Source organism: Hippoglossus stenolepis, chromosome 6 (assembly GCF_022539355.2).
Source record: "Hippoglossus stenolepis isolate QCI-W04-F060 chromosome 6, HSTE1.2, whole genome shotgun sequence".
Taxonomy (NCBI): Eukaryota; Metazoa; Chordata; class Actinopteri; order Pleuronectiformes; family Pleuronectidae; genus Hippoglossus; species Hippoglossus stenolepis.
This window is the reverse complement of record NC_061488.1, coordinates 8,568,813-8,593,128: the sequence shown is the minus strand read 5'-3', so window position 1 is coordinate 8,593,128 and position 24,316 is coordinate 8,568,813. Positions and strand designations below refer to the sequence as shown.

General features: G+C 42.5%; 3 protein-coding genes across 3 annotated transcripts in view; 1 reads left to right on the top strand and 2 right to left on the bottom strand.

Annotated features, from left to right (window-relative positions):
* plxnd1 (plexin D1) overlaps nt 1-1,663 on the top strand; it is a 64,515-nt gene extending 62,852 nt beyond the window's left edge. The window contains exon 36 of the mRNA XM_035160403.1: nt 599-1,663. Coding sequence (XP_035016294.1) covers nt 599-715 — 117 coding nt within the window. The 3' untranslated portion in view covers nt 716-1,663. The remainder of the gene's footprint in view (nt 1-598) is intronic.
* A 391-nt stretch (nt 1,664-2,054) lies between these two features.
* On the bottom strand, nt 2,055-6,234 carry LOC118111642 (rhodopsin). The gene is made up of 5 exons (XM_035160404.2): nt 5,779-6,234; nt 5,494-5,662; nt 5,194-5,359; nt 3,971-4,210; nt 2,055-2,852 (listed from the first exon to the last, which is right to left on the bottom strand). Exons 1-5 carry the CDS (start codon nt 6,137-6,139, stop codon nt 2,730-2,732), a joined length of 1,059 nt encoding a protein of 352 aa, XP_035016295.1. The 5' UTR covers nt 6,140-6,234; the 3' UTR covers nt 2,055-2,729.
* A 1,327-nt stretch (nt 6,235-7,561) lies between these two features.
* Nucleotides 7,562-22,585, bottom strand: LOC118110622 (intraflagellar transport protein 122 homolog). The gene is given in 21 exon segments (XM_035158554.2): nt 7,562-7,639; nt 7,750-7,914; nt 8,021-8,097; nt 8,695-8,799; nt 8,905-9,022; nt 9,146-9,311; nt 10,236-10,336; nt 13,153-13,250; nt 13,373-13,513; nt 15,427-15,529; nt 16,281-16,452; nt 16,833-16,990; nt 17,735-17,782; nt 17,908-18,105; nt 18,274-18,438; nt 18,642-18,779; nt 19,448-19,650; nt 20,139-20,277; nt 20,658-20,849; nt 21,652-21,727; nt 22,458-22,585. Coding segments are annotated over 21 exon segments (2,754 nt in total). The 5' UTR covers nt 22,571-22,585.
* Nucleotides 22,586-24,316: the final 1,731 nt, after the last annotated feature.

Sequence of the window (24,316 nt, the reverse complement as noted above, 5' to 3'; positions counted from 1 at the left end):
ATCTCCTGTTTCACTTTGAGCTGGGCTGCTACAAGCCCCGGCTGTCCTCCCCCAGTGTTTCCTCACTGCTGTGACTATTCTCCGGAGAGGCTTAGTCAGTGGTGACTGTGCCTTAATGGAGCGCCCTCATGATAATTCAGTTTAGCTGCTTTCCCCTGTCATGCTACTGTACTGACGTGGGCCAGGGGCTTAGCCTCGGATTCACAGAGCTCTGTGAATGGCCCCCTGATTGCCTATTCTCTCGCCCCGGCTCAGTTCGCTCTGCCTGGTAGCACACTGCCGCTAAGAGCCCATAAATCCCACTGACACGGTGACAACTATTTGGGCGTGAAAAAAAACACAGCAGTTGTGGGTTTTGTAAATATGTGAAGAGCAAAGGCTTTTGTGGTGTGGAGGCATGCGTGAAGGAGAGGCTGAAGCACTCTGCTCGTTCCACTGCTGCTCACTCCCTCTTCTCTGACGTTCAGCTTTCTATGTCCAGGCAGGTGGCTGATTTCCTCCCTCTCCCAGATAGATAGATAGATGCATGAATGCTCAACAGCCACCGAGAGTCATCTTTGTTGTGTCTTTCTCTTTTTTGTGTCTCCGCCCCGGTCAGGTGGTGAGCGCTCTGGAGTCGAACCCCACTGCACGGCGCACTCAGCTGCACCACAAGTTCGAGCAGGTCATTGCCCTTGTGGAGGACAACATCTACGAGTGCTGCAGCGAAGCCTGAACCCGCCAGCCTCCTCTACTCGCCAATCTCTTTCTCCTGCTCACAGCTGCCTCTCTCCCACCCACACGGTCACTCGGGAATTTCGGGCCACTGTGGAGTCCGCCTTCATGAGCGGCATTGTTATTCCCACAGACTCTCACAAGCGTGGAAAGTGGCAGAGCGAGGGACTTGAACCTGCCTCTTCCGGGGTTATACACTCGCGAGGTGTTCCTGATTTCATTTGGGACCACCGAGCAATTTCCCCAAATATTTCCCCATGACACGGGCAGAATTCCAGTCCAGCTATACTTTAGAGGGAATGTGTAGAAGCTTGGAGATGAGGCTTTTTTTTTTTCTGGATGTCTTTACAGTTACTGGGAGCTACAGGAAGCCCTGGTGGCGATCTTAACGCACTGAACCCTCTTCTGAAGGGAACGAGCCAATGATGCACTGTACTGTATTATAATGTCCATAGCAATATTTATAGATGTGTTATAATGCTTTCAGGTGGCCTGTTCATCAGGATGAGTAGGAACGGCCCTGATGAACTCCTCATTTCCTAAAGCCTGCACTGTTCTCAGGTGTGATCGGTGAAGATGGGCGACTGGCTCCCATCGGTGCTCTGAACAATTACGTCCCAATGTGCTCTGCAGGTTGATGATGGGTTGAGGAGGAGGTGAGAGAGAGAGAGCTATAAGTGACTGAAATCAAATGTTATGTGGTTCACTGGGAAGAGCTGCATCAGTATAGAAAGTGTCGATCAGTGTTTCTTGTGAACAGATGAATATCATGTCGGATTCTGACCAATTTTAAAAGAGGGAAATTTACATTTATGAAAAAACGTGAGCTCAATATAATCCGAGGAGAGACTGTATTTGTGATGCCAAATGACTTGTTGGAGTTTGTGGAATAAAATTGCAGTATTTAGAATTTTAAAATGTCTAATAATTACAACATTTATTGTACCAAGTCTCAGAGTGCTTCATTTCTTTAAGCATTGCAGTGATTTTTGACATTTGAAAAGCATTAGGATTCGGCCTGTTACCCCGTAAAAAAAACCACAACCTAGCATCTGGAATTCCTTAGAGAGGCTTGTAAATGTTCTCATGATGGAGCGAGAGAAGGAAAAGTCATGCAGACATTCAACTTTGTTTTTAATGCAGGAAACATAACAACTTCCACAAGATCCTAGCCTTTACACAATATACAAAACAATATCCCTTTCAATTCACACACTGGCATTCTGACATCAGCTCGAATACATAAACATCCACCGCACACACAACGCACACACACACACACACACACACACACACACACACACACACACACACACACACACACACACATCCAGTCTGTTGCAGGAGGCGTTTTCTCCCTGCAGAAGCTCTCTCCAGGTCCATCTGTTTACACTCATGTCTCAGTAAATGCTGAGAGCAAACTAACCCCCTCAGCGTCATCACCGTAAAGAGAAAAAGACACAACGAGAGCGGAGGACACTTCTGTCTCATGCCTTAAAAAACACACGAGAGTCCTAAACAAATTCATGACGAATCTCAACTAGATATATTCACATGAAGTTGATTGTTGAAAGCGGGAATTTGGGGAGGATCTATAGCTGTAACTTGAGTGAGAAATGATTAAATCATGCGGTGTGTATTCATTTGTAGTAGATTTTCTTTAATAATGTGTCTTTTACGAGGAGGGGGCGGCCGTGTTGAGCTTGGAATGTGTTCAGTTGGATCTTCACGCGGAGACCGCCCCCCCATGGTGCCGGGTTAAACTCCATAAAAGCCAGCTGAACACGTTCCATGATTAAATGGATTGAGAAGACACACGCTGGCTCTTGAGTGTGTCGGTGTGGAGGTGTCGCCGTGCCACTGCACCGGAGACACCTGGAGAGGTAAGTCGAGAGGATTGGCCTATTCAACACACAGGGCTGCTTGGCAGTGGAGGGTCCCCCAGGGTCGTGCAGGGACAGATGGGACGTGGAAGAGGACGAGCTATGGGGGGGTTTGGTGGCGGTGTGGGCAGGTCAAGCCGGGGCCACCTGGCTGGTAGACACAGATGAAGTCTGGGTTTTAGAGATGGCGGCAGCCTCATCGTCTCCAAACGGGTTCTTTCCACAGCACACCGTGGTGATCATGCAGTTTCTGAACTGGAAGAAAAGATCAGAGTCACATTTATCCAGTCGAGGAGGAAGAACTCAAACATTTTATGTAAGTGCAAATAGACAAAAATGACCTCAAGTAAAAATTCCATATAAACCTTTCTACTTGAGTAAAAGCAAGGAAGTACTTGCTTTTAAATGTACTTAAAGCATTACTAGTACTTGCTGAGTGAAGCTTATTCCCTAATTAAACTACTATATTATTATGGCTGAGTCTCAGTAGTGAATCTATCTCAGGTGCTGCAGGAGGCGGGGTCTAATGTTATGTTTAAAAAATATATCAAGACAATGTGAACATGCAAAGCTTTGTAAAAATGTAGTGGAGTAGAATGTTGCTGATGTATGTGGTGGAGTAAAAGTGAAAAGTAGCTGAAGAGATACGACTTGTGTAAAGTACAGATACATGAAACATGTGCTTCAACACAGTAACGAAGTAAATGTACTTTGCACCACTGCAGTTATTATACACATTCAATCAGTGGTAGAAGAAGAGTTCAGATGGTGTACTTAAGTAAAAGTACCAGTACATGGTTAAAATACTCCATTACATGTAAAAGTCCTGTTTTCAAAATGTAGAAGAAGAGATATATAATCAGCAAAATGTCATATAAATTCCCTGTGACTGATGATCGGCGCTTTTGTTGCTACAAATTGATTTTAAAATATGTTGCTACACAAATGTTTACATTATATCATTTTTAGATAAATCATTAGGATTAATCTTGTACATCAAGTCTTGAACAGTTGTTTAGATCAAAGTGGGGAAATGTCTCTTAACTCGACTGAGGCCCCAACTCTGCTTATTTTTCAGTAATGTTTCATAGCCCAAAAAGGTTGAGTGCCACCACTTGAATTATTAACGAGGCATTTTCTTTTACACGCACATTATATATTTTTAATGTAACATGTTAACCTGAAATCAACTGTCAGATAAGTAGTGTGGTAGTAGCAGCGGCTGTGCTGTAAAAAGTATGAAGCAGCATTAAATGGAAACACTTAAAGTACAAGTAGCCTAGAATTGTACTTAAGCACAGTACTTGAGTGTGTAGTTTTCACTCTCTCTTATACCTAATAAGAATTAACCCAGGAATCTGTGCCTCACATACCTGTCTGTTCAGCAGGATGTAGATGATGGGGTTGTACAGAGCAGCACTCTTTGCGAAGAAGGCGGGAGCCGTCATGAACACCGGGCCGAACTCGGTCCCCTGATTGTCGAAGATGTACCAGGCCACGGTGGCGTAGGGCACCCAGCACACCAGGAAGGAGATCACCATGACGATGACCATGCGTGTCACCTCTCTCTCCGCCCTCTGGGTGGTTTCAGACTCCTGCTGCTGGGCCGCGGCCTGAGCACAGACAGATGCAGCTCAACTCGTAAAAAGCACTAATCTGCTAATACTGTAACTAATACTAATGTAAAGGTAAACAAAAGGATCAACCTATCACTAAAACAAAACAATTAAACACAAACAGACAGAGATTTTAATCAAAGGACAATGGGTATGGAATCCAAAGGAAAGCAGTCATGTCTTCTAATGCTCGTAAAAAAAATTTGTTTGTGACTGTTATGGTTTCAAAATCAGCAGTAAAACAAAGTGGGAGTTCGTCATTAACGCTCCAGTTACACACGCAACTCAGTGGAGTCCAAACCTCCGCTAAGGCCCAACAGTCCCCTTATGAAACATTTAAATTCACTAGATCCAGATTTTTATTTGGATCTGCACCAAACTGCACAAACTCATTCTTTCAACAAGATCCATAAATTATTCTCTGATAAAATCAACGAAAATGTTGAAAAACGCCCCAAAAACTCCTGGTTCCCTCCCCTGATCCGGATCTGCACCGAAATGTAATGAGCTTTTTCCTCCGGTTGTGTCATTGAAATTGGTTTAATATATTTTTCACGTAATCCGGCAAACGAACAAACAAAGAGAAAAACAGAACCTCATTCGTGGAGGTAAACATGTTATAATAAATCCCCAAAATGACAGATTGAGCCGTTACGAAACAGAAAGGCATAAGAAAGTCACTTCTTATACATTATCAATGTGGTGGTGCTATTATTAATGAGGGCATCAGAGTGACACAGTGAGTCGGCAGACTGCCCTTCAGCTCGAGGACCTGGGTATAAGCTGATATTTTGGCAATGATCTGCCCTCCTGAAGCGTCCTTGAGCCATTAAAGCCCTCACATCTCCAGAGTCTCTGCTCCGTGTGGAGGTGAGAGCACCACAAGGCAGAGACAGAGAAAAAACGAATTTCTCTGCAAGGATAAACAAGGTTTCACATCCTCATTATTAATATTAAATGTGACAGTGGCGTTTTCTTACCGCTCGCACGGTGCAGAGCAGGCGACCGTAGCAGAAGAAGATGACGAAGAGGGGGATACAGAAATGGAGGACAAACATATAGATGACGAATGAGGTGTTGTGGATCTCCGGCTTGGGAGTGTAGTAGTCGATCCCACAGGAACACTGCATTCCCTCTGGGATGTACCTGCAGCCACACGAGATAATAATCTAAGCATTTCCATCAACACTATCACACACAATATTTGTGGCCAGAGGAAGTGTGGAGAATACAGAACTATAGTCTCCCAGGTGCTTTGTTGTGCAGACACTGAAACATACCGGGACCATCCCATCAGAGGAGGTGCAGCGCAGGTCAGGGCCATGATCCAGGTGAAGGCCAGCCCGGCGATGGCATGTTTTTCCCCAAAGCGGAAGTTAGTCATCGGCTTACAGACCACAATGTAGCGCTCGATGGCCAAAACCACCAGAGACCAGAGGCCGATCTCCCCTGAGACGTAACACAGAGCAGGTTCACATTTAAATAGTTTGGTTTAAAAAGGATAAAATGATAAACATACCACATAGCTGAATACATACACCATTTCTATGTGTTCTCTCTCTCACCTCCCAGAGTGGCGAAGAATCCTTCAATGTTGCAGCCGCTGACCCCTAAGATGAAATATCCATGCAGGGCCGTGTACAGAGTGACCGTGAACCCCCCGACAACCATGAAGAGGTCGGCCACCGCCAGGTTGAGCAGCACATAGTTCAGAGGGGTCCTCAGCTTTCTATGTTTCACGGTGACATAGAGGGTGAGGAAGTTGATGGGGAAGGCGGTGATGATGAGGAATAGCATGTAGGCGGCCAGAAGAGAGTACTTCCAGGGCTCGGCCAGGTAGTACTGCGGGTGATCAAATGGGCTGCGAACCACCCCAGTCTTGTTGGACATGGGGACGTAAAAGTCGAGTCCTTCTGTGCCATTCATGGCTGCTGACGGTGATGGTTCCTCTTCCTCGGAGACCTTTACGCCAGGTGGAACAGAGAAAGGACAGACGCAGGGATGGACCTCGTGGAAGTAAGGTGTCGTCTGCAGCCCTCCGAGGAGGCGCGGCACCTTTTAACAGGCCGGGCGGATTAGGGATGCACGTGGAGCAAAGTGTTAGCAGAGATGGAATTAAGACCCTCAATCTCAGCCTCCCTCTCTCCCACTTTCACACATGCATACACACAAAGCATTACAGGAGGAAACTCTCGAAATAGCAGTGCACTATGTTAAGCATTTTCAGAGTAATTGGTTACAGCTATGGATATTCATACCCCACCAGCACTGTCATGTGCATCAATGCATCATCAGAGTGAGATGAGAGGAGAGAGTAGGAGGATGGCGAAGAGGGAACCAGGCTCTGTGATTTAAAGCATTTAGAGTGGACACACTACAAATGACATTTTTTGAGTAATCCAACTTATTTAGATCATGAAAGCCTAATCCCTCACCACTGCATAATGCAGAGCTCAACTCCTAAGTGTAATCAGAATCAGTGGGACTTTTATATTCACAACACGCTTTAAGAAGATAAAAACACAGATGAGTGTGAAACACAGGCTGGAACTGTCAGTTCATATAAATGGACAAAGTAAGGAATGAAACAATTGAAAGATTTATTTTATAACTACAAATACCGCACTGCAGTTTTATGCCTCCGCCAACCAGTGCAGTTTCCATCATACATTTCACGTCACTGTGACCTTGTTTGTGAGGCCACCGTGACCTTGAACTCTGACCTTTGGCTACCACAAGCCAATCAGTTAATCCTTGAGTCAAAGTGAATGTTTGTGCTAAATGTGAAAGGACTCCCTCCAGGTGTTCCAGAGATATCACGTTCACAAGGCAAAAACTGTGCTTTGTGAGGACACAATGACCTTTGACCACCAAAATCCAATCACTTCATCCTTGAGTCCACGTGAAAGTTTGTACCAAATATAAGGGACATTACTTCACAAGAATGAAACGGACAACTTGAAAAACATAACGCCTCTGGCCAATGGCTGTCACCAGCGCAGAGGCATACAAAAAATAGGTGATTAACATTATGGGATGGCACTGGGGTGCATTGTCACCCCACAGCATGAGGGTTCCCTGTTCAAATACTGGTTTGGCCGGGTTCTCCTCCAACTTTAAGATGTTTTCAGACTAAATATCAAAGCTCTTAACCTTTCGAGAAATTAATTAATTAAATTAACAATCAAGCATGTGTTTTTGAAGAGTTAGGGTCTCCATTACTTTCTTGCTTGGAGAACTTTATGAGTTGAAGGACATGATACTATTTTCAACTGTCAACTTGTTTTGTTTATTTTTTGTTTAGTTTTTCTGTACAAATGATTGAATCACTTCAGCAGCGTCGTCTGGTTAATTCTCTGATCTGCGACAGCAGGGGCAGCCCTTGTGCTGAGTCACCAGAGACTCATAATCCTCTCAACGAAACATCTACGAGGAAACAAACAGAAAATGACCCTATAGCACAAAAGATCTGAAGAAGGAAATGTGAACTGAGCAACATGACAGAAAAATCTAAAACCATAAACCATAAACTGCACCTTGAAGCAGGTGGGGCACATGGTGATGCTCACATCTGGCAGCAGGGAGCAGAAGTATTCCCATTTGAGCGGCCTGGGCCAGCGTTTGATCAGGACGTCCCTCCTGCTCATGGAGCGCAGCGCTGAGCGACTCACCTTGATGGGGACAAAGTTCGAGCCCCCCTGCTGCTTGGACACACAGAAACACATCCATGTTTTAATATGGACCCGTCCGTTCACCTTGTCCAGCTGGTGGAATATTAATCACCTCGTCTGTTCTGTCCTTTCTTACCTCAAAGCTCATTTTGGCAGTGAATGGGTCGTCCTCTGCTTCATCTGCAGCCTCATCCAGCCTCAAAGGCTGCAGCTCTGATTGGTGTTGTTAAAGAACAAATAGCCCAAGCAAACATTTCACACAATACAACATCATAATTTTTATACTCGTATTATACATATTTTCTGTAATTATACATTTTCAACACAGGAGATATCTCCTGACAAGATGATTCCTCAGAGACTCTTCTCAGAGTGAGAGTGTTCAAACTGTCAATCAGTCGTACCTGTCAGTCACGTCGTGGCTCTGGGAGAACAGAGCAGACCTCAGTGCCCTTGAGTGTCTGCCGGCTAATGCAGGTTAATCCCTGCACTAGGGGCTGTGGCTACGGCTCTCAGAGGGTTAGTGTCATTAAGATGAGACAGGAGAGCCTCGCTAACCCTATTAGCTCAAGAGCTAAGATGACTTAGCTCCGACAGCTTACCCACCAGCACAGAATCCAGGCCAATGCAGACTAAACAGCTTCTTAGAACTGTCACAAGGCAAATGAGAGTCACATGCTTCGTTTTGAACAGATCTGCAGTGTGTCAGGGCCGAGATACGCACTCTCTGGTCCAGCAGAGTTCATACAAGGCACGTGAATCATCTGTTACTTTGTGTGTATTTATGTTTCAGCAGTGGTCAAAGGATACCATTGTCCACATCTTTCATGTGAGGAACCTCCATGTCAACAAGTCGGGCAGCCTCCTCATCAGTGATGTTGTCCTCCAGGTAGAACTGGACCAGGGGCAGCACCTCTGTACACAAAAGAGAAACTCATTAGAAACATTTTATATATATATATATATATATATATATATATATATATATATATATATAATATATATTAACATGTCACTGACCATATGAAGAAGCTGAGTAGATGAAAGGCTGCCTGCAGTTTTTGCACACACTCCCCTGTTTGTTCAGCAGGGGGTTGTCGGTGGAGCAGCGGTAGCACATCATGGCGTTAAAGACACCCTGCAATAAACACATAGAGTTTTGACTGACACAAGAATGCAGGGAGATAACAGCTCTAATATTCAAAGAGTAGTTTAAGGGCAATGTTTCAGAGCAACGTGTACATCCAACTCTTCAGCTCACCTCGCTGTCCCTGCAGGGTTTGCTGCGAAGTTTGAGGCTGCCCAGCTCGATGGAGTCCTGGAGGCGAGAGGGAATGTACAACTCCTGGAGCTTCTCATAACAATACCTGGCAAGTTTATATGCACCCAGCTTTTCACTCTGCTTCACCAGTGCATACAAGATGCTACTAATGATAAGGTCAAGGAAAATTTCGGAGGAGGAAGGGTTGGCACAGGGAAATGCATTTTTCCATATCTAATTCATATCGAGTTATTTTCTATGTGGAAAAATCTCAATGAGGAGAACAACACGCTAAACCAGCAACACTGATTTTCTGTGTTTGCATGTGCTTACACAAGCATGTGTGTCTCTTTTTTTGTTTGGGGTTTAGGGAATTGTTCTCTACTTGTATTTATATAGAAAGAGCTTGTTAGGAAAGCAGCTCTGAGAGCGGCTATGACAGGGCAATGAGTTGCAGCTGTAACAGCTCTACACTGGCACTAAAACGTAACACTACTCCAATCAGCTGCTCTCCAACACCTCCCACACTGTTCGGTTCCCCGGTCGGGTCTGTTAATAAATACATGGCCTCCAATTGTTTACTGCAGCTTTTTAATGACAGCGTGTTTAATTATTCAAACTAAGTCCAGTGCAGATCAGCTAAGTCTATAAATCTAAGTTCAAAGTCTTTGAGTGTGGCCAGATTCTCAGCCTGGTTTCCTCCGTAAAAGCTGGGCTTTCCTTCCTCAGACCACTGTGAGAGACTACATGGATTTGTCTGTGTGGATGTGGGTGGCATTGTGTGTGTTTTTTTAATCAAAGTATATTGTTTAGTGTGTTTGTGTAAGCCCACATATGCACAGAGTTCAGTAATCAGAGCATTTGTTCAAATAACGGAGAATGAGCCGATTGCTGGCATCGTATCCTCCAATTCATGATCACCCATTTTCTTTCTCTCAGCAGCAGCATGGTTTCCGCTGTGGTGCCAATTCTTCAGTTTTCTCCCTTCCTCTATCTCTGTTTCACCACTTGCTCCACAGTCCTATGTTGTAAACATATTTGCTCAAGATCTTTTACAGTGTTAGAACTACATCCTCATATGGAAGGATACACTTCAGAGATGCCTCGTGGTTTGTCCTTGATGAGGTTGTTCAGGAGGAACCTGCAGATGTTGAAGAGCGTCTCTGGCATGTGGGAGCTGAAGGGCTCATCCTGAAGATGAAAACAGTTGAAGAGATTTGCACAAATTATAAAACAGGAAAAATGTTATTAGGGCCCGAGCACTGAACGGTGGGAGGCCCTATTGTATTTCGAAGGATTTGTATTTCCCATTTGAGGCTTTTTCAGGGCCTAGACATGCTCAAATTGTTACCAAAGTTTGCAGGGAATTCAAAACCCCAAAAAGTAATTGTATTCTGGAGTAATTTGAAATGGGCGTGGAAAAATGGCTCAACAGCGCCATCTAAGGAAAAGCCCCTCAGTTAGCTTTAACCGATCTTCACAAAAATCGTAGCCCAGGTGTATCATGACAAGACAAACAAGGTTCTGTATCTCGGACATATTTGGTCGAATTGAGTCCAAACTAGACATGTAAGACAAAAGTCCCGGCCTGATGACATCTACACAGAAATCATGACTTAAAAACACAGCGCCCCCTGGTGGCAACAGGAAATGTCTTGTTTTTTGCATGTCTTACACTTGGAAGTATTCCTCCTCATCTACTGACCGCAGCCATGTCAAACCTATGTCAAAAGGGTCTCAAGACATTGATAATGTAGGCATAAGATTACTGTGACTTTTCGTCAAACGCCATATTAATGGCGTGGCGTTAAAGTTCATCGACTCGCTGTGACACACGAAATTGCTGTAACTTCCGTGTTCATGGGTCTATCTCCCTCAAACTACATTTGTGTAGCAACAGTCCACCCCTGCAGACATTCAGATGGTTTTAAGGAATGGGCGTGGCAAAATAACTGACTAGCGCCCCCTAAAGTGCAGCCCCGGCACCACGAGTTGCGGACATGTACAAAAAACCATTAGGGACATGTGTCTTCTCATAACAAACAAATAAGTCTCTTGGATAGATATGCTAGACCAAACAGGAAGCCCGCCATTTTGACTTTAGTGGCCATTTTGGCAATTTTTCACATTTTTACTTTGACGAACTTGTCGTAGGGCTTTCATCAGATCAACTTCATATTGAGATGAGTGTCATTTAAACAAGATGGAGATAAAAACTAACTCAAAGATCGATTTTTCGTCACACGGTGTGACCGTGGCGTGGCATCAAAGTTTGATTACACGACATCAAAACATGAGGTTCTGTATCTCTGACATATTTGTTCCAATCGAAGTTACTTTTGTACTTTTAGTTACTTTTTAGTTACTTTCGTACTTTTAGTTACTTTTTAGTTACTTTCGTACTTTTAGTTACTTTTTAGTTACTTTTGTATTTTTAGTTACTTTTGTACTTTTAGTTACTTTTGTACTTTTAGTTACTTTTTAGTTAGTTAGTTTTTGTGTCTCATTAAAGGTCATACTTCTTCTAACCTGTTAAAGGCCTCGTCCAGATCTTCACAGTCACAGCAGCATCCATACTGGTAGATATCACACTCGCAGCAGCACATGGGATCATCTGGCTCCGGAGGCTTTAACTTCTCCCATTTCATTATGGCTTCCTGAAGTTCACAGGGCAACTTCGTTCTCTGGAGCGATGCACAAATGAACTACACCATTAAAACAAACTATTAGTGCAGGGAACATATCTATGGAAATGTACTGACAGAATCTATAACACAAAAACACACACACACGATCTATAACTTTGAAAAAAGCACATATATACATACATATCAACATATATATAGGAGCAATTATCGTAATTATAGAGGGTTTACTTTACATCTGAATTGGCAGCAATATTTCATCTATCTTACTGTCTATAATGATATAAAACCACTTATCAATTAAAAGCAACTAATTAGGGCCCGAGCACCGAACGGTGGGAGGCCCTATTGATCGCTCTCTCCACTAACCGCAACAGGCTTCGAAATGCCTGTGCTTGGGCCCGTTAGTGCTACAACGTAGCCCTAGTTTTACATATTTTTCTAGAAAGCCCCATCTGTCTTTTTCTCCTTATGTCTTTATATTTCAAAAGCAGCCAGACCCTTTGCACCGCTTCAGTGTATCTCACACTACTAATCACTAACAACACTTTATTCTAACAGTAGATGGTTCAAATCGATTGTGCCTGCCCAGGAGGGTTAAAGTGAGATATAAAAGTTTCCTGCTCTGGTCTGGATCACAGCGATGCATCTGTATTTCAGGGGCTGTGACCAGATCCGAGCAGAAAGCTGCAACAACATACTGAGGACACTGAGACTGGCCAGGTCCCCATGTAGTGCTCATGACCAGGCTTCGCTTGTTTATAAGTAGGTTAGGGCTTGACGACGACTATTGATGAGGTCATCATCATGATCAATCAAGGAGCTAGTTACCATGGTGATCGGGGTCAGGGAGGTTTCAGGAAGTGAACTGTTTTTACTGTGACATAAAGGGCTTATCTATCATAACTACTGTATTTCTTGTCAGTCCGATTTTAAGTAGAACCTTAAAAAATCTAATAATGGCAGCACTGAAGTCATTCATTTTGATTAAATCCCTATTCAGTGCTCTGCGGCTGAACTTAACACCCTTCACTTTTTACCAAGCTCTGTGCGTATCTTAATTTTCCCTGAGTCTCTTTTGTTGGATTGAAATAATCTTGCAGAACCAGTCCTCCTTCTTGTCAAAGTCACAGGGGTCGGAAGGAATTTGAGTTCAAACTGGGCAGAAATGTAGTGAATTTGAAAAAAATCTAGAACAGAAATGTCTTTGTAACCAAACAGAAATATAACTGCATAGTAGACACTATTTTCAGGGCGAAGCAGTTTCAATCAAGTGGCAGCCCTGTGATTTCAAACCCTCGTCTGGGTTTTGTCCGGTCGACTCTATACAACATTAAGTTTGACAAAGTATCATGTTCTCACCGTGTAACGCTGAATAGAGCGATAGACGTGGTGGAGTTCAGCAAGATGCTGAAAATGCTCAAACTTCTTCAGCATCTCATCCCTCTGCTCTTCATCTTCTGCTTCAAACAAACACAGGAATAACAAAATGATTAGTACAGAACAATTAATACATCAGGTTTTACACTAAAACGAATTGTGGTTGGAGATGGTGTATCGGTGCATTGAGGACATCTCTCACCTCTGGCGATGTCCAGACACTGCATAGACAGCATCGAGTAGTAGTACCCAGCGTCATTGAACCTGTTCTCCACCACTGCATTGTGGGTAAGCTGCTCCAGGACTTTCACAGCTTCGTTCTGTCGCCCCGCCTTGTGAAATGCTAGAATGACAGAATCAAAGTGGTGATAGATGGATTGTTATTATTGTTATTATTGTTATTGACCTCGAGAAACTGTCAGTGGTGGATTTTAAGTGGTTAACTTTTTCACTTGTGTGTGATTTCTTTTGGTGATAAAGGAAAAAGGAAGTGCTCTTTGATTTGACTATTCTGCAGTGTCACTTAACAAACACACACAATGTACCAAGATCAAGATTTGAACTTAATGAATACAAGTTTTCCTACTGTTTCACACAACTAAAATAAGTCTTTTCCAGGGAGGCTCCTCAAACAACAAATCAATTTGACTTTAAATCTTGAATAAACATTAGTGCTATTCTTCGTGTTCCTATCAAAGGGTAATTAGAGGCAGCTTCAGGGAGTCTAAAAACCACGTTCAGCTGCTGTTGGTTAATGTTAGAAAGGTAAAGATCCCAAACAAATACAACTCACCACGGGTTATAGTGAGGACGCAAAAGAAATCTGCTCAATCAAATCTATTGAATGATGTTTATAACATTTTCTGGAATGTCTGTTTTTCATTTACAGTGGTGAATAACATATTAATCAATTAGAACAATTAGAGTGATGAAATTAGGAGCATGGTAACTTTTAAAAGATACAAACAGGAGCCATGGGAAATGTGAAAAGGGAGAAAAGAGTTAAATTAAATTAAAAGTCCAACAGAGAGTCTAACTGAATCCTCAGAGTTTCAGAATCCCATTTTGGGACAAATAAGCTTCATATGAAACCCGAAAAAAATACATTGGTAGAGTTGTCATTGAAGTGCCGGCGGTGGACAGTAAACAGAATCTTAGACAATTCTGCATCAGCACCAAACTGAAACACACACAATCAGCAGAATGCATGACCATGAACGAGCTCCAGAACAATCAGGCCTGTTCAGTCATGTAATCTGTGTCGAGACTGGCAGAGGGAGATTATGTTGAAGAGGAAATACGCCTGCTGAGATCATAATTATAAATCTATGAGATGATTATAACTATGGTTACAGTTGGTAATCATCATCAGAGCTGCTTGTAGTACTGGTGATTAGAGGCATGCATGCATGTCTCTCAGTTAACAACTAGCCCGACCCTGTTGTGCTCTGCTCCAGCAAAGCGGATCATGTTTTACAGTGGATACAGAGAATCTTAAGGAAGTAGTGAAAAATGTATGTGCCTAGAGCAGCCAGAGCTTTATCACTTCCATATGTTAACACTGCCTGTGGCAATACATGTTCACATTCATTGAAAGAGTCCTTGAAACATTTAAAGAAATGTGAACATATATATCAAACATCCAAACCAACTTTGGTGCATTTTAAAAATAAAACAATCTCCTTCCACAAAACCTCTGTATCACACCTGAAAATACACAGCGCAAGACCATTCCATTCTCATGTCTGTGCAGCCAGTTGCATACTTTAAGAAAATACTACGAACAGGGAGCAAGAATGGTCAAAGTATGACCATGGATTTCTTTTCTTGGACAAACGAGGAGGTGGAACTGGAAAAGTGTTCAAAAATGTTTTGCCTTCACCGCTGGTTGTTGAGTTGTGACCAATCAGAAAGTGAACACAGGCGACTCTGTTTTTGTATATAGTGTGGATGTAGCCATAGCCCACCTTTTATCAATAAATTTAATTTAGTTGGTGTGTTTTATGTAATCTTTTATTTTAAATATGTCTGTGCCGTGCTGTGTTCCTGCTGTGTACCTTTCATAGCACGTTTTGCACATGTAAGCAAAGACAAATTTCTGATTAGACAGAGATGGACAATAATGGATTTCCTTGGAGTCAGGAGGGGCTGAGCGAATCAATACACTGTCGGCAACTTTACAATGATAACTTTACCCATTAAGAACAACAACAAATGATACCAAGTATGAACAGGACCATAGTGACGCAAACTCACCTTCCTGTGCCCCCTCGAAACGACCTTTCTTAGTCAACCACTCAGCATAAGGCACAAAGACGTCACTTGTGAACTGGGGGTGATTCTCCACCAGTGAGAAGGCCTGAGGAAAGGGCAGATGGGAGCAAAGGGACAAACGAGTTATCAATTATTATTCAGAGAAACACACATTTCTTTCAATCGAAACTACTTGTATTAGTTAAGAACAAAAAAGGGTGTGAGTCAAGTTGATTTGATACTGAACTTGAACTCTGTACTGTTTGAATAAAAAGGGGATAAGGAGCTGTGGACATATATTTTCATAATGGCTGATTGAACTAAAAGTCTTGTGACAAACCAAGAAACACACACAAGTAAAATAGTAAAAGAGAGAAAGAGCTTGTGTGTGTCCCAGACCTTTGAGCCCAAAGTCCTTTTTGTTTTAAAACAAAGAGTACATGCTGTGAATAGCTTCCATATGTGCAGCAGAGTGTTTGTGATTCTCGCTCTAAAAATCATTGTGGATTCAGAGAAACACAAAGCTGGATGATTAGCTCTGGATCTTGTGCATGGTTTCAGTTTGTCAGGGTATAAGGAAACTAGCCAGCTGTATTGTCTTACTGTTTGCATTCCGATGTGGTTCCTTCAACAAATTCACTTTACTTTTCTGGAAATCCCTGAGAAAACTGAAAAAGCCCAGACACTTTGTGGGTTCACTTTGTGGTTTATGACACATATTTCTGAGTACCACAGCAGTTAATTTAGCACAGTCCTCTGTGGTTCCCATTATATTTATGTGTGATCAGGACAAGCTATATATATAAGTCATGATTTCCTGAGCCTTTGTTCCTGCTGTGTTGCTAAACGTGTCTCACCTCTTCCCAGTGCCGGGTTTCCACATGCAGGTGCATCAGAGCCTGCAAGTCCCCCATCTTGGAATAGATCTCCGAGGCATAGCCGTGGTGCTTCAGCTTCTTGAAGTAGAGTGCACATTTTCCCAGTGGCTCGTGCTCAGCCTTGTTCAACTTACGAGCAATATCGATCAGCCTGGATGAGTGGAGAGAGGATTGAGTTCACAGAGAGAGGACATGTGAAGATGTTCCACAAAATGGGGATCTGCAGTATCAGACTTTGGTCATGACCCCCCCAAAATATGTAAAACAGTCAGGGTCAAGATCTGAATCTGATGGTTGAAGAGTCCTGACTGTGTTCAGCTGCAGTGTCTAATGTGGGCTTTTAATAGAAAGGTAATCATAGCTGTCATAGCTTTCCCTGAGCATGTCAAATGCACCTTTCAGTACTGATTAGGTCAGATTCATTTGGACATCAGGTGGACATCTCAGGTTAGAAAAGGTTATACAGGAATAACAGTGTATGTTCCAGTAGAGGACTGATCGAAAAAGTTTCACGCAGTGATTGACACCTACATGTCTGCCCAGCCATGCTCGCCGATGATGTCAATGGCTTTGAGATGCTCTCCAGCTGACAGGTACATCTCTGCTGCAGCCCGAGGCTCCTCGCTGCTCTTAGCCCAGTTTGCCGGCTTGGTCGTCAGGATCCCAGTGTCCATTTCTTTGACAAACTCCTAAAAAACAGAAAACCACACTTTCAAAGAGAACTTAAAAACCTCATTAGGAGTGAAAACAAGTGAGCGAGGCCGACAGTTATTATCGCAATTAGAACACTAATGGTAACTGGGATGGAGAGCAGGAGAAGTCCAGTTAAAGCAAAAAACATCATCAGGGTTCCACCTTTCCCTCCGATGTACCTTCCCTCTGAAACAAACTATACAAATAAATACACAGCAGCCCCTTCAAAAACACATACAACCAGATATATAAGCTCAGACCAAGTTGTGGATCTGTCCACTGCTCCAGCAAAGTGATGGTAATGCTGATGATCAAAGTGTTCCTCCACATTTAAATATAATATAGCATGAATGTGTCTCAACTCAAACTGACCCCCTCATCAAAGTGCTCATGTCGCCTTGTTTCTCTCCATTTGTGCTTCGTTTCCAACCGTGGCTGTGTGTGCAAGTTATTGTTGTGTTCACCAGTAATACGTGTATAAAAGCACAGTGTGTGTGCACTGATCAGTTGATGCATGTGGAGATTGAAGTGATATATGAGGAGATGAAAGACAGATGGTAAAGGGGGACGTTTGAACACAACACAGGGCCCCGACTTGGCATAACTGCAAATAATGAAGAAAAACATATGTTCTACAGCCCTCAAAACATGCAATGCTTTCCATTTCCAGGTCTCTCTGTCTGTATTAATACAAAGGTATGCTGTACATGTGCGTTGTTGTCAATCTATGATCTCATCACCGAGGCATACTCAAACATGCGCAGGTCAGTGTACATGCTCAGGGCTCTCTCTTGTGGAACAAGCAAATGCCATGACATTAAATATTTACCTGCCACTGGCATTTCTACATTATGACCACATGTATCACTGTCTTTGTCCTCAGACTAGGACAGGCTGACAACATACTACACACCTGAGGTACCTCCACTTCTAACAAAGAATTGTCATGGAGGCAGAAGATCTTCGAGCCATTGTAGCCAACCACAAAACCCTGCATCTTCTGCTGTTGTACTGGGAAATCAATGGCCTTGATATTAAGGTACCCACTGTCGGAGAAGCACAACATGTCTTCACACTGGGTGTTCCAAGCAACGCTGTTAGCATTAGGCTCCTACAGGGAAGAGAGAGGAGACGTGGTGAAAATGGCCAAGATGTGATTGTGGAACATAGACCAGGCAAGAGCACAGGACAAAAATATGTAACTGTACTTAATACATTCAAGCATTTTTCAAGCCAAGTTAGGCTCCTCAGTCATACATGTAACGCTCTGTCAGCTGACCTGAAAAAGCAGTTCTTTGCTGTTGATGTCGTAGACCAGCAGAGTGTTGTGCTCGTCCACCACAGCCAGTTTTTTGCGGTAGGCGCTCATGTCCAGGCCACGCACTGAAGCTGACAGCGTCAGCAGCGTGATGGGAAGCTGATCGTCAAGAACTATCTTCAGGATCTGCATTACAAAAAGCAGCAGCAGAACAAGATCGGTCAACAGAACATTGGTAGAAATGCTAGTTTACTAGAACGTTATAAAGAGCTTCTTCAGAAGAAAGCTGTTTCATGTTCAAATTCCTAGACCGCAGGCTTGTGAGCATGTGATCCATTTCTAAGTCATCTTCTGTCATCTAAAGTACTTAATGTGTGTAATATACTCACAGCTCCATTCTTCAGCCCAACTAATAGACCCTCTCTGCCTGGAGGACCACCGATAACTTTGATGTAGCCAATTAGGGACTCCATCTCCCATTCTTTCTCCCTGACACTGGTGAAGGACAGACACTGGAGCCGCTTCTCCTGCATGAGAGCGAAATGGGGGGAAAGTGAGATCACAGCTACATACACATGAAACTCTGACTGGTTCTGTACGACCAAATGATTCTGTTTTCATCATTTCACAGTCTCAACCCTAAATGTTCAAACAAACTTGTAAATGTCTAACAAATCTTAGAACAGAGCAAAGTGTGGTTCGACGCCATAAAGCAACGCTGCAGAGATAAACAACGATTTGATTTGACAGACATGCACAGCCCATATGAGCACAGCCCATTTTTATGGTCTAAAAGCTGTGATCATGAAACATGAGCATGTGTGTTACAGCTGCTCCTCCTCCCTAGCAGCCTCTGTCAAACACACAGAGACAAGAAGCAGAGAGGAACCAAAGAGACACCCAGATTGTGGACGTTCCCATTCATTCAATTGTCTAATTTGATCTGTTTTTAAGAGGGTTAGCAAAGGCAAACTAGGAAGACACATGTGGAAAAAGAGCAATTTCATTTCGTTATCGTTTTTCTCGAGGCATTCTGGCGAGTAGTAAACTTGGCCTGACAAACATAACTGTAAGAAAGCGATTCATCTGATGGAAAGACCCAAAACACAAGCAGACTCTGGTTGTTGACTCAACTTCGTGCTTAAAACGAACAGTTTTTATGATCAAGGAAATTGTTTCCGTTACTCTGACTAACCTGAGACAGGATGATGTGCTCGGAGCAGACTGCCATTAGGTTGCATTTAGGCTCTGTGCAAATGTTCTCCTTGATGCAGTAGTGCATGTCTGATGAGTCATCTGAATAAAGCTCATAGATGACGATCTTCTCAGGCAGCTGGATGGCGAGGAGGTTTCTGTAGATGGCGATCTTCTTCACCAGCTCTTGGCATTTGATCCTCACTGGGTAAAAAAAAGGAGATGAAAGAGAGAGTGGGCATGTCAGGTGGGATGAGGGTTCTTTAACTCTGTCATCAAAATTCTCTCCACAAACAGCAGACGGTCTGCCCTTACGAAAAGGCAATTAAAAGACTGTTGCTATGACCCAACTGGCTGATAACAGGAAATTCATATTTACATTCTAAAATCTTAGTTCACAGAACACTTTCTCCCTCTATAAACTTTATCACGTTACAAACTATGATGCATCAAGACACATACAGCTTATTATTTACTCTGGCATTAAAATAACATTTCCTGGTACTGACATAGATACATAAATGTAAAGCACAGTGTTTAACAAGACTAGCACAAAAAAGCACTATATAAATAGAGACCATAATTATCTGTGTCCTTGTAATTTTTACTCTCGTTTATTTTTGTCTAATTGTACACATTAGTTTATTATCATTCATATTCTTATTTTTATTATTATTATTATTATAGTGTACCTTTTTGTTCTGTGATGAGGTGCTGGACAATGACATTGGTCATGCTGTCTCTATAAGCATAGAGATCCTTGTAGAGGCCGTAAACTGTACTGGAGATAAGTTGGTAGCAGGCAATGGTTCCATCCTGGCAGCCCAACACCTACATAAGAGAAAATAAAGTAACAGTACATCCTATTAACACCTCTAAGAAAAGACTGACAGTGGGAAAAGCATTAACATCAAAGATCTGAGACAATCTGCCAACAACCAATTCTCGCTTGTATGCCTCCTCACTTTCACTCAAATGTAGTGAAAAGAGAATATGTGAAGGTGTTAGTGTAAAATCAACTTTGTATCAGCGCAGCTAAAGAAGGGCTGTGTTATCAGAACAAATGCAGACTGGCACCCTGAATGTCAGATCTGAGCTTTATCAGTGTCACTCATTACATTCTCCTTCCTCCTCTCTCACAATGACACACACTATTATTCAAGGGTTGGATAACTTCTCTACACATATGGCTCCACAAGCTGTAGACCTACCACAAAGTTGGAGTCAGGCTTCACCCGGCACGTCCACACCCAGGAATTCTGCTCGCCAATGGTGCTGAGTCGCACTCCATCTTTAGTATAGAGGGAGGCCTGTTTATCAGAACCACCCATGACTATGTATTCGCCCTCAGAGGAGTAGGTGACGCAACACGGGTCATAGTTGAGCGTCCTGTCTTTTCCAATCTGAAAGAGAATATGGACATTAAACCAAAAATAAATCAAGTAAATTTATTGCACTGGGGCCCGGGCCAACACACATCAAACTGCACAGCACACTCAACCAACCCTTTGAGTGTAAGATGAAAAGATAGACAAAAAGAAAGTCTTCCTCTGGTTTAAATAGGCTCTATTGTATTAATGTTACATTTGAACAACATTATATGAGTCCCACAACTCTGTGCATCTGTTTCTTCTCACTCTAGCAAAAAAGTGCCCGACAATTCATAGTATTTTCTTTCACTGTGAACAATTCCTGGTGTTGTAATCAAAACAAAATGTTCACTTACATAGATAAGTAGGCCGATGATAATATATGAGCCTAAGGCATAATGGCAGTTTAAAGAACAGTGCATATTTGTCTATAATTATGTTACTGCCCACAGGGAATGTAAGACAGTGAGGGACAGTGAGGGGGCCATTAAAGCATAGCAGGATCACTTCCAATGTACGGTTATGGTTTCAATCTACTCCGACAGTCTTATTACAACAGGAAGCATAAATCTAAACTCAGTAAGTGTTTCTAGTGTTTGGGATGGATAGAAAGACTTGAATAATACTTGTTTCTTGTGGCTATAGCAAGTGATAGCATATATGATGGACTGACAGCATTAAAAAAAATTGTTTATCTATCTGTATTCCCCATGTAATGAGACCATTAGTCATCTAATCCCTCACCTTACAGTCTGCAGTGATAGTGTAAGGAGTTTGTTACGTTAGAATAAAATACACTATTGAAGCAATTTTTGTGCAGACTTGTGATATTCACCTGTTTTCCACTCAGCTGATAGAAGGAAAGCTTCTGACCCCAGTCTGCCACAGACAGGATGTAATTGTGCTCATCCCTGTGTAAACACAACTAAATGACTTCAGTTGTCATTACTCATTGTCAACATACTGTACTAAAGAGGCTTTGGTTGTTCAGATAATGAAATGTTAATGAAAGCATAGAGCACCACCCTCCCTATTGACATGACTAATATGGCCCATATGACATAAGATCAAGCCCTTTCCTCTCTCTAATAATGGAAAGATGTATTGTTATTTTGCATGCCAAGACAAATTATTTGATTTACTTCCATTATTTTTATAAACAGAAAGTCTACGTACTTATCCACCTAAGACCTTGTGCTCAGAAATATGTAAGCTCTCAAAGCATCCGTGAGCAAGACACAGAAACCCTGAGGACCAATCATATTTCCTGTAGCTAATTGATAATAATATATCTGATGCATCTTGTCATTGTGTCTCATCACTGCCATCTTCACCCCTGCCCCTTCATCATCCTTCATCTTCCTGTCTGAGCTACTCTCTTAAATAATAACATTAACATCGCTCCTGGCTTTGGCTCTAAAGCATCATGAGACTCTGTCACTGGACCAATCCCACCGCTCCCTGGTTGACCACTGCCACCTGCTGGCCCCATACGAGCTATTCACTAAAAGTGGAATTTTACAGAATCATAAGGTAAATCTTGGTGAGGTGCATAGATGATGGAAAAGGTTGTGTTGCAGAGTGGGGGATAAGATTTAATGAATTATTGGAGATATGGTATCAACCTATTATTCTACTTACTTCGAAGGGTTCCAGGCTACAGACCAGATGGGAGAGGAGGAGCCTCCCGGACGCTCTATCTTAACCTTCTCCTTTGCCCTCTTGTTTCGTACGCTCACGACTCCATTCATCATGCCAAGGGCAAGGTACTGACCATCATTTGTCCACCTGCAATCAAATGAAACCCCTCAACATAACCTTCAACCCCTTCAACATTTTCAATGTGACATGTGTTTCTGGTAGTAGAAAGGCTTTACTTACGCACAACATGTTATTTCGCTGCTGACTTTATATTTCATCACAGATGTTTGCTGTTGTGACCATATACCTAAAAGTATATAGAATGTTTTCACATGATCAGTGCTCCATGAAGGGCCTTCTGTGTTTAAAAAGCAAAATCTGTTTCATAGTTTATTATGTGTAAGACTTTACTCACTAAATTCACCAGGAGAGCAGGAGGCAAGTTGGTGTGTGAAACTGGAGAATGATGAAGAATATTTGAGGCTGTTTTAAAAATTAAAACAGTTAACGTAATCTGAACTATGCTGGTCTCCAGGTCACTTTATGGATGTTTTCAGTATGTAACACACACTCCATGTCTGTGTGCTGCAGGTGTTTGTGATGTTTGGACAGTGGCTGTGTTCAAAAAGTCACATTTGCTATGGAACCTTCCTAACTGAGAGAAATGACCCGGAAATGTTTCAGCTCGCCTACATAATAAGAGCTGTTCGAATTATTTAAAGGATAAGGAGCTTCATTGCTTCCTCACTTATCTCCTTTAGCATAGGAAACCTCTGACCATCCTTTAAGAAAGGAAAGGAGAAAATACCACCCCACAATTCTTTGCGGCACAACCTCATAGTTGCACCTGCACAAAGGGTAAAAAAATCACATACGATAAACTGATGAAACTACAGTAATAACTGCTTGAGTGCACACGAATAATGATGGAAGGTGAAAAATCTACTGCAGGATAAAGAAATGAACTGAGAAACTCTGCCCCCAGAGGGCTCAGAGAAACCACCCTCTGATCACAAGCCCCAGTGAGTTCAAAGCAGATAGACACTCACTTGTCTCCAGTTCTACTTTCATCACGCTTCTGACAATGCAAGTTTCCTTCTTAAAAGTAGCTCCCACACTTGCAAATAACATATTAACAATAAAGATGAAAACAAAAACAACAGCTAATAAGTTTTATTAATGAAAATTAATGAAATAAAAAACATACAGCAAGAAAAAAGGTAATCGAGCTAAAATAGAAAATCCAGACCAGCAAAGTGAGGAGTTAATCATTCAATCAAAGCACATGAATCATATATTACTTTGTGTGTATTTATGTCACACAAATAATCACAGATTGTTCATATCTTGCCCGTGTGCTTTACTGTGAGAAACCTTGAGGCTGATATGACAGACAGCCTCCTCATCGCTGTTGTCCTCCTCCAGGTAGAACTGAACCAGGGGAAGGAATCCATTAGAAACAAAGGGAGTCCTCTCTGGCAAATGCTACACACAGTGTGTCACCATATGATGAAGCTGAGTAGATGAAAGGCTGCCTGCAGTTGATGCACACACTCCTCTGGTTGTTCAGCAGGGGGTTGATGGTGGAGCAGAGGTAGCACATCATGGCTTCAACATCCTGCAGTAAACACTGATACAAGGAATACAGGGAGATACAGCTCTAATATTCAAAGAGAAGTTATGATCAATGTTTTAGACCAGCATGTATATCCAACTCTTCACAACTCACTGTTCTGGCAAGGTTTGCTGTGAATTTTGAAGCTAGCCACCCCTGGAGCTTCCCAGTTTTTCACCAGTGCATACAAGATATGCCATTTTAGATATTTCATTTGTATTAGTTGTTTTTCTATTTGGCCAAC